This window comes from Aedes albopictus, chromosome 1 (genome assembly GCF_035046485.1).
Source record: "Aedes albopictus strain Foshan chromosome 1, AalbF5, whole genome shotgun sequence".
Taxonomy (NCBI): domain Eukaryota; kingdom Metazoa; phylum Arthropoda; class Insecta; order Diptera; family Culicidae; genus Aedes; species Aedes albopictus.
Window position 1 is genome coordinate 153,529,434 of NC_085136.1, and position 9,973 is coordinate 153,539,406.

A 9,973-nucleotide genomic window follows, 5' to 3' on the forward strand; every position below is an offset into this window, starting at 1 on the left:
CTTCATATCCCTTATTTCGTCATGAGCGAAAAATGCAAAATTGTTGCAATTGATTGGGGAAAAGGGTGACGTATGCCCCATTCCCGAAAAATGGCAAAAATTATCATCTTGGCAATAAATTGCTGAATCTCAATTCAGCGGTTTGTTGCATTCCCTTACTTTTCCCGCAAAAAATTAAGAAATTTCTTAAAATTTCTTAATTTTTTAAAATGTTGGTCCTGTTTCTGGTCCTATGAGGTTTTTTCGTTTTTCGAATAAGAGTTGATTTACATACTGCTTTGCTTCTGCTTATAAATATTATATTTATAGTGCTCTTGTTTTGTTTCTATTGAATCTGATTCGATAATATCCTTGGCTGACCATTTTCTAGCTAATGTTAATCCTTACAAGTTTTAAAACTAGATTATTATTCTTCTTCTTTCCTAATATTTTTTTTTTTATTTAACTAGACTCATACCTGTGATTCAAATGGCAACTGTTGACTCCGTATTCCGCTACCTCCTTCGCCTCGGAATTGTGATATAAATTACTTTGCTTTTTGATGAATCTCGATGTCTCGATGTTGTTGATCATGGCTGAGTCTTTCAGTGAGTCATTAGGGCAAAAACCAAGCATCTCCTTCTCGTTGCGTCGTTGTGTTTTTCGCTGATTATCATTAACTGTTGTGCGATCCCCATACTGCTTCTTTGATTTCTTCTTATGGTTGATCTCATTTGTTACGATATTTTCTCCTTGTCTGGGACTTCAATTCTGCGTGATTCTTGAAACTTCTGCTTATTTCTGTTTATACCATGAGAAAAATCTTGTGCCCACTTGCTTTAACAGCTGTTCCATTGAAAACAGGATGTTCACGCATACTGTCCTTTTGATTCCAATTAATAGTCTTAAAATCATTGTGATGAAAAACGTATTTTGTTGGTTGTGTTTTTTTTTCGGTATATCGATAATTGGTTCTTGCTGCCTTAGGATGCTGTTGAAATTTGCGTATGTGACGACAGCTTGAAAAATGTGGCTTTTTCTGCTGAAATGTTTGTTGTATCTGTCGTTTATGAATTTAATGTCATCCTTCCTCTAATTGGTTGTGTAGTTGATACTTGTTCAGCTAAGAACATTTTGACTATTTCTTTGGCGGAAATTGTTCGTTGCTAGTGGCAATTGCAACTTTTGGAGTTATGCTACTGTTGAACCATCCTTTATTACATGCCAGCTACAAGAATCTTGATGTTTTCTCGTCCGAAAATTGGTATTACATGAAATGGTTGATGTGTTTGGGAAAAATCATCTGATTTGTTTTAAAGTATTTGCGATCATTTTTCGTCCCAAGAGGTTGAAAACCGCGTATTGACTCTTTCTGCAACAATTTGCTTTGACTGTAGAAGATATGCTCCGTTGACCCTGATGTTTGATGTTTGATGCTCAGTTTACCCTTCTGACCAACCTAATCGACTCGCCAATCATGAACTCGTTGTTGATGCTGGAACTTTTCTTTCAATTACCGTACATCCCTGTTAATACGGTTCCGATGTTGCTCGTTGACCTCTGATTGATGATTTCTGGAACTTTTTCTTTCATATATCATACATCCATGTTTGTATGGTTGAAACTTGTTGCCTTTGAATTATTGTCTTGTTATTCACACTTCCTAATGGCCTACGTTTTCTCTTGATTCTTATTCATCTAAAAGCTTCAAACGACTATTTTGGTTATTGATTATGAGCACTTTACAATTGATTTATTTTTATTGAACACACGTTTCAATGAATGGTTATGAAAAAAATTTCCAACAAATTCCCTTAATTGACAAAAACCATGCTAATTGAAATTTTCATCCCCCAGCATGAATGGAAAAAAAAAAAAAATAATTCTCCAACATTTAAAATTGTTGGAAATAAAATAAATATCCCTTTCTAAAGATTTTTGTAAAATTCTTATTTAACACAGTTTATTAAAAAGTTTTCAACTTTAACATTTAAAAAAATAATTTCGCAAAAATAATCCCCACGTTCCTATATTTTTTTTATGTGACGATATTTCCTAATTTTGTACTTTTCGATAAAAGAGAACTTAGCTCTTACAATTGATCCTGAAAAAAAAAAAATATTTATGTTGGTTAGTCTGCTGATTTCTTACCCACTCGTTCTTAAACATCCACTGCACGATCGCATCTTCTTCATCCCGTGTTCGTCGCCTTTGATCTTTTACATCTATCTCTCCTCTAGAACGTGTTTGCTGTTTGTACTGTTGAATAAGAAAATTGTGCTTTTCTATGCATCTTCCTTCTGTAGATAAATAAACAATTTATTAGATTTAATTTTTTTGATTTTAGCACCTTTTCCTATTTTTCCCTTAATACATTGATTTCAGGCCATAAATTATCGATTCAATCATTGATGCATGTTCGAAGTGAATCTTTTTATTTACTCTTGATACTCTTATTATTCTTTTTTTATTGAAAATATGGAATAGGCAAGATTGACAGTCTTTTTCTTATCTTTGGGAGCAATATTTGGCTGTATATTTTTTTTTTCATTCAAGAACTTCATCGTACTGTTACAGTACCGTACCTTGATGAAATCAAGAAGTTGTTTTTTTTTTCTGGCGATAACTGGGTATACTAAACCTTTACCATTGCATATTCATTTGGAATTGTTTCTTGTTTCATGGTCATGTTATTCATTCAAGAACTATTTGTATCACTGGATACAGTACCTTGACGAATCAGGAATGTTTTAATTCCTGGTGGTAGCTTGGTTTACCAGACCAGACCATCTTTTTTTTTTTATTATTATTATTATTATTTTTTCTGGACCTTAGGTATTGCTCGGTTATTTTTTTTTTCATGGCTCATTTGATATTCATTCAAGAACTATTTGTATCATTGGATACAGTACCTTGATGAATCAGGAATGCCTCATTCCTGGTGGTAGCTTGGTTTACCAGACCCTGCCATTTTCGTTTATTCTTGTACTTATTCTCATTTTTCTTATATTTGTGGATGTTTCATGCTTCATGGCATGCTCATTTTATTTATTATTATTGTCTTATTCATTCAAGAACTTTTCAGTATCGTAAGATACAGTACCTTGATGAATCAGGAATGTTGTATTTCTGGTGGTAGCTTGGTTTACCAATCGTTTGTCATTCTGTACCTTGGCAATGTGGAAAAACAAAACTGTCCATTTTCGTACTTTTCATTCTCAAACAGCTCGTGTCTATACCCTGCGCATTCATTCTGGTGTGCACCAACCTTGTCCAATCATTTCTTCCAACAAACAAACTTAAACAATTTGATAAAACTTTTTCATGATTTAGAATGTGGCATCATGGTACAGAATGTTACTTCTATTCGGAAATATATTCCTCAGATTCATTTGATCTTAATTCAGTGTTTTTATATTCATCCACATCATAGGTCCAATTATCTATCATGAATTCTTTAACGTCAATTTCCGATGACAGTTCTTCTTGCCATATTAACTCTTCATCTTCATCTATATCCATTGGTATGCCTTGGTCGAATTGATTTTTTTGCGAATTAGCATTTATCTGCTCTTCCAATTTTAACGGTGTCGTATCAGCCTCTGATTCTGAGTTTATATTTCGTTGTTCATTTTCTTGCCTTTCCCGATCTAAATTTTGATTATTTGAAATTTCATCGCATTGTGTAGCTTTTGATATGATTTTTTTAATTTGTCTGTCAATTTTGCCAACATGCTTTGGTACATTTATGATAGGAATTATTGATCCATTCTCAACAAATGCTTCCATAACTTCATCTACCTCTTTAAAAAATTTTACACATGCATCAATGTTTTTTATTCTGTTTGAACATTTCTTGCAAATTTTCCTAGTGACCATGTCACTAAGATACGATCCTTTCCCTAGATACCCCACAATCAGATTATTGAGTAATAAATCCGTTTGTATATCTATAAGGCCTCTTTTTTGTCTAAAACACAATCTACAAATGGATAACGCGTTCAAAGCAAATATGCGATCGGTTGGAGTACTCATTTTTTTTTAAACACTTACCTGATAAATACCCTTAGTGGTGTACCTAAAAATGTTTTGTTTTTTTTTTTTTTTGTTGGTTTTAATATTATTTATTTTTAATATTCTTGTATATATACAATATTTAGTTTTAATTAGATCAATGTCTTTGTTATTAACACGGAAAACAAATATTCCCAAATTAGAATCTTTATGTATTAGCTGTAGTAAAACTGAATAATATTGAGAGAGAAAATTATTATAGTTATAAAAATATATTATGATATACAGTTATTAATATAAATTTAGATAGTTATTTTGTGTTATAGTTAATAAAATTTTATATAAGAAAGTTAAACGATTATTATTATTAGTATTTATTTGGGACACTTTACCACCCCTGTGGCATTCGTGTCCGGAGTTAAATGATGGTTAAATGTAAATAAATTATGTTAAACGATTAATGTATATATATTTGGTTTTTTTTTTTTTTTTTTTTTTTTTTTTTTAATATAATATAGTTATTTCTGCAATTGTTTAGGATAAAGACGAACCAGCCAAGGGCTGAAAGTCTCTTTAATATTGCTGTGTGCCTTCAAAATGCAAATATCAAATGCGGGAGCACCAAATGCGGTAAGGTTTTCTAACAAGTAACCCGATGTCAGCGGGAGCATTTGAAACCTAGGTTGGTGATATTGACTATGGTTGCTAAGTTGCCTTTGGTAACACTGTGTTACCGCGTTTGAAGCGCATTTGGGCACCGTTTGCATCTTGAACGTACACTACAATAAAGACAAATCAGTCAATCAAATTAATTCTACAACGATATTTTTATTATACAATTATCTTTCATTACGTAATTTACTTCAGTTTTATGCTATGGGTATGTCTATATTGGGTTAGATTTTCAAATTTTAAAATATGAATGCCTAATCGTTATATTTTCGCAAACGATTATTGTGTATTTTTTCTAATTTTTTCCCATTTTTTATTATTGTGGTTTGCTCACTCGGCAGGTCTACAACTTCATACGGGCCTTTCCACAATTCTTGCAGTTTTTTTCCTGCTCCAATTGGGTTGGTTTTTACTAAAACTAATTCTCCCCACATCGGCTGCCAATTATTAGTCTGTCGGTCGTAACTTTCTTTTCGTGTAATTTTAGAAGCAACAAGATTTTCTTTGGCCTTGCCATGAACATTTTTGAAGTTTGCTTTCAATTCTTCTGAGTAGTCTGCATAATTTAGTTCATTGTTATTTGAACAATAAACTGAATTTGGGATTCTCGCTTTTCTCCCGTAAAGTAATTCATACGGGGAATAGCCTGTCGAAGAATTGATTGTCGTATTATACTCGAACGAAAAAAATGGTAGTAATTCGTCCCAAATTAACGGATTACTTACAATGTACTGTCTTAGGTAAATTTTCAATTCCCGGTTCGATCGTTCTACTAAATTAGCTTGTGGATGATATGCACTCGTAGTAATCTTTTTAATTTTTAAAATTTTGCACACATTTTTCATTAATGAACTTACAAAGTTTGAACCGTTATCGGTGACTAATTCTAATGGAGTACCGAAACGACAAATAAAATTTTCAACAAATGCTTTCGCAACTGTGTAACTTTCCTGATTTTTCATTGGCACCACTGTTAAAAATCTTGTCAAATCATCTTGTATTACTAAACCATACCTATTATTTTCTTCGGACACTGGTAAAACCACAATATCCATATAGATTTTCTGAAATGGTTCTTCTGAAGTTGTTGTAATTTTCATTGGTATTCGATTCGCCGGCCATATTTTATTTTTCTGGCATGAGTCGCATTGTCTAACATAGTTTTGAATATCTCTTTTCATATTTTCCCAAATAAATAATGGTCTTAAACGTTTAAGCATTCTTTCGCTTCCAACATGTCCTCCAAGTGGGGCATCATGGAATTCTTTCAGGACTGTTGCTCTATTTTCTGGTTCCACAAACATTCTGTCTGAATCAGAACTATACAAATGAAAAACTTTATTAAACTTTTTTGCAATATGGCATAATATGTCAAAATCTTGCGACGATTTTATTTTTCTGAAAGAGATTATTTGAATATTAGTACCAGAATTGGAAAAATCCACATTATTTCGTAGGATATTTCTCAAAGTATTGAATAACTTTCTAGATTCTAAAGCAGATTGTTTAGAACCATTTAGTATAATTCCCCATATCTTATCTTTTGGCATGGAAATTACTTCGCCTGAAAGAAAATCTTTAAATCCATGTGGTAGATCAATTAATTCCTGCAACTCTTTGAATGCAGTTCTGCTATTTAGAATTGCTATTGTAGCATCCACCTCGTTCAATTTCATTTTATTTTTATTAAATTTGAGCAAATTATAATCAACTTCTGAGTCAAAAATTTCTTCCTCATCTTTATTTTGCTCCACCTCTAATGAATCATCAAAATTAATATCAATGTTCATTAGGTCGTTAAATGCCGTATCATCGTCATTGCTTTGCATCTGGTTTTGATTTTGATTATCATCAGATTTTTCTTTGTCATCAGGCTTCTCTGCATCACATTTGTTTTCTGATAATTGTGTTGGAGGATGAACAATACTATTCTGGTTTTGGCATCTCTTTTGGAATCGTGTCAAAACTCCAATTAAATTAGACTCTTGTTTTGGTGCTTCTTCATCATTGTATTGTTGAGAATTGGTTTCCTTCTCAACTTTTGGCTGTTCAAGCCTGGATAAGAAATCTGCCACGACATTTTCTTTACCTTGCTTGTATCTGATTTCACAATTTAGTCCCTGGATTTTCAACCTTAGTTTAGAAAGGGTTGAAGAATTTTCTTTTAGTCTCCATATGGCAATTAATGGTCTATGATCCGTGTACACAATAAATTTTTGATTGAAAACAAAATGTTTAAAATATTCAATAGCCCATACAATTGCAAGCAATTCTTTTTCAATTATATAGTACCGAAGCTCGGCTCCAATTAATGCTCTACTCGCATAAGCAATTGGATGATCAGTTGTTTTCTCATTTGAGAGAACTGCTCCAATAGCATAGTCACTCGCATCTGTGGTAATAACGAAAGTATCCTGATAATTTGGACGCACTAATATTGGTTCCGATATTAAACATTCTTTTAACTGATTGAATGCTACATCACATTCGTCCGTCCATCTAAATTTTACATTTTTCTTAAGCAGATTGTTCAACGGTTTCCGCTTATCTGCCATATTAGGAATGAATTTTCCATAAAAATTTACCGTTCCTAAAAATGATCGAACACCTTTAATTGTTTTTGGTTTTTCCATCTTCTGAATAGTTTTAATATTCTCATCTGTAGGTCTAATTCCATTCTTATCAATGATATGGCCTAAGTATTTTATCTCTGTTTTGAGAATATTGCATTTCTCAGGCTCTATTTTCAAATTATTCCTTTTAAGAGCTTCTAGAACTTTACATAAATTCTCATTATGTTCCTGAATTGTTTTTCCAAAAATAACAATATCATCCAGATACACAAAAGCTTTGACTGGTTGAATTTCGTATAAAATTGTATTCATTAATTTTTGAAAAGTTGATGGACTGTTTTTCAAACCCATTGGCATGCGATTGAATTCAAAGTGTCCCTTAGATGTTGAAAATGCTGTTTTAGAAGCATCTTTTGGGTTAATAGGAATTTGATAGAATCCTGACTTAAGATCGATTGAAGAAAAATATTGGCTATCTCCAATGTTATCTAAAATTTCATTGATTAGTGGAATCGGAAACACATATTGTTTTGTTATCGTATTTAGTGCTCTGAAATCTACTACAATTCGATATCGCTTGTTACCATTAGCGTCATCCTTTTTGGGCACACATAAAACTGGAGCATTCCACGGACTCTTGCTTGGTTTGATTATCTTTAATTTCAGCATCTCATCAATTTGTTCATCAATGTGCCTTTTTGTGGACTCTGGCATTCTATATTGCCTTTTATTTATTGGTATATTCGTCGTTGTTTCTATTTCATGAGTTGCCATGTTCGTGTAAGTTAAGTCATCGCCTTCTATGAAAAACAGATTATTGTAGCGTTTTATGATACATTTGATTTCATCCAACAACCCATTGTTAAGGTGTTTCAAATCCACAATGCTTAGTATTTTGTTCATTCGTTCTTGACCTTTTAACATTTGGCAGCTTTTGTGTTCCAATAAATCATAATCTCTACCACTATCCAAATCCAATTCCCTTGTGACTTGATAATCCTCTTCTTCGTTTTGTAAATCCATGTTAAAATTTTGGATTTTATAATTCTCATGTCTTGCATTAAAATTTATTGCATTTCGCTTAGCCATTGTTTCCACTTCCGATTGCGTGTTGTTAAAGAAAGAGATTTCATTATTGCGATTATATTGACGATTTCTTAGATTGTCACTGATCAGTTCTTCCTGTTGGTTATTGCTGTCTCCACATTTCTTTAATGCAATATAGTCAAAATTTTGACTAACAAAGACAGTGTGCTGTTTTATGAAATCTGCACCAATTATTCCCGAAACTGGGAGATTTTCAACGACGTAAAATTTGGTATCAAAAACGGAATTTCCCACAAGTAGTTGCAGTTTTGCTGATCCTATCGATGAAAAAGAAGTGTTACAAATACCTGTTATTAAGATTTTGTCCTTTCGATTTATGTTATAGACGCCGCACGCATACAAACACTTTTTTAAAATCAGGTTTCTGCATGCTCCTGTATCGAGAAGATAGTTCACATGACAATTTGGTCTGTTTAATGTGGCAATTTTCAAATGGAACTGCTTTTTCCTTGTAAAAATAATAGATAGAATTTCATAAGGTTGTTGAAATTCTGAAAGCATTTTTGCTTCATTATTTTGATCTCTTGATGTGTAAATGCTGGGGCCAACTGTCTCTTTGTTGTAATAATAATTGTGTTGAATTGGGTTGCGCCCGTTTCTAAATTTTCTTTGTGTATGGGGTTTTCGGACGCTTGTATTATTAAAAGCCCCATAAGTTAGTTTTTTTGATCATATCTTTGGTTTCCATATCTGCCATTATATGATCTATTAAAGTTTTGTGGATTGTATCTTCGTTCTTGATTTGCAGATGATAATTGTTGATAATTATTGTTTCGGTTTCGATTTTCATTTACTTCATTGCTAAAATTTCTAAAATTGTTGTTTTGTCTCAATTGATGGTATGAATTGTTATTAAAATTCACTTTAGAGTTCATTTTTCCTTGAAATCTGTTGTCGTTTCTAAGATTTTGTTGCGAATTATTGAAATTTCTTCGGAATGCATTAGATTCCATTTGTCCGTTCGTTTCCTGCCAAGGTTTACTGGTCTGATAATTCGAGGGATTTTGCCTCGAGTAATATTGACCCGAAAAATTAATGTTACGAAGCCTTTTTCCTATATCTTCCATTTGTTCACATTCAACAAATTCTTCTTCCAAAAACAGCAGAAGATCGGCAAAGGATGATCCGCGCTGTGTTTTAGCGAGCAGTTTGAGATGAGAGCTTCTTAGACCACTAAGAAAATGGATTTTCAAGCTCCTTTCCGCAAATGATGGTTGAAGTTGTCCTGGCGGTTCAATTGATCTTATTGCTTCCAGGATTTTGAAACCTCGTTCTTTGTAGCTTTTGAAAGATTCCTGAAACCCTTGTTCCAGTTTTTCAATTTTCTGCAAAATTTCTTCCGCAGAAAGTTTTGCTGAAAATTCACGGATTAAATTTTGTTTCACTTCTAACCATGTTTGGCCTTGAATTCGGCTAGTATAAGCTGTTGCCTTTCCTTTTAATTTGAGTAGTACTATGTTTAAAAGTGGTGCATGATTAACGTTGGCAGGAAATTGATTTGCAAAAAATTCAATTTGATACAGAAATGGATTCAATTCATCTGGTGAACCATTGAATTCCGGAATGCATTGGAAAGCTAGTTGCATTGGAAAATTGTAATTAACTACCGCAGAACTGCTTGGCTGGAG

The 9,973-nt window shown here is 32.7% G+C and overlaps 1 protein-coding gene across 1 annotated transcript; it reads right to left on the minus strand.

The window, feature by feature from the left end:
* Positions 1-4,464: 4,464 nt before the first annotated feature.
* LOC134285217 (uncharacterized) lies at positions 4,465-8,235 on the minus strand. The gene is made up of 2 exons (XM_062845610.1): positions 8,153-8,235; positions 4,465-8,035 (listed from the first exon to the last, which is right to left on the minus strand). The coding sequence occupies exons 1-2, from the start codon at positions 8,160-8,162 to the stop codon at positions 4,920-4,922; spliced, it is 3,126 nt and encodes a 1,041-aa protein (XP_062701594.1). The 5' UTR covers positions 8,163-8,235; the 3' UTR covers positions 4,465-4,919.
* Positions 8,236-9,973: the final 1,738 nt, after the last annotated feature.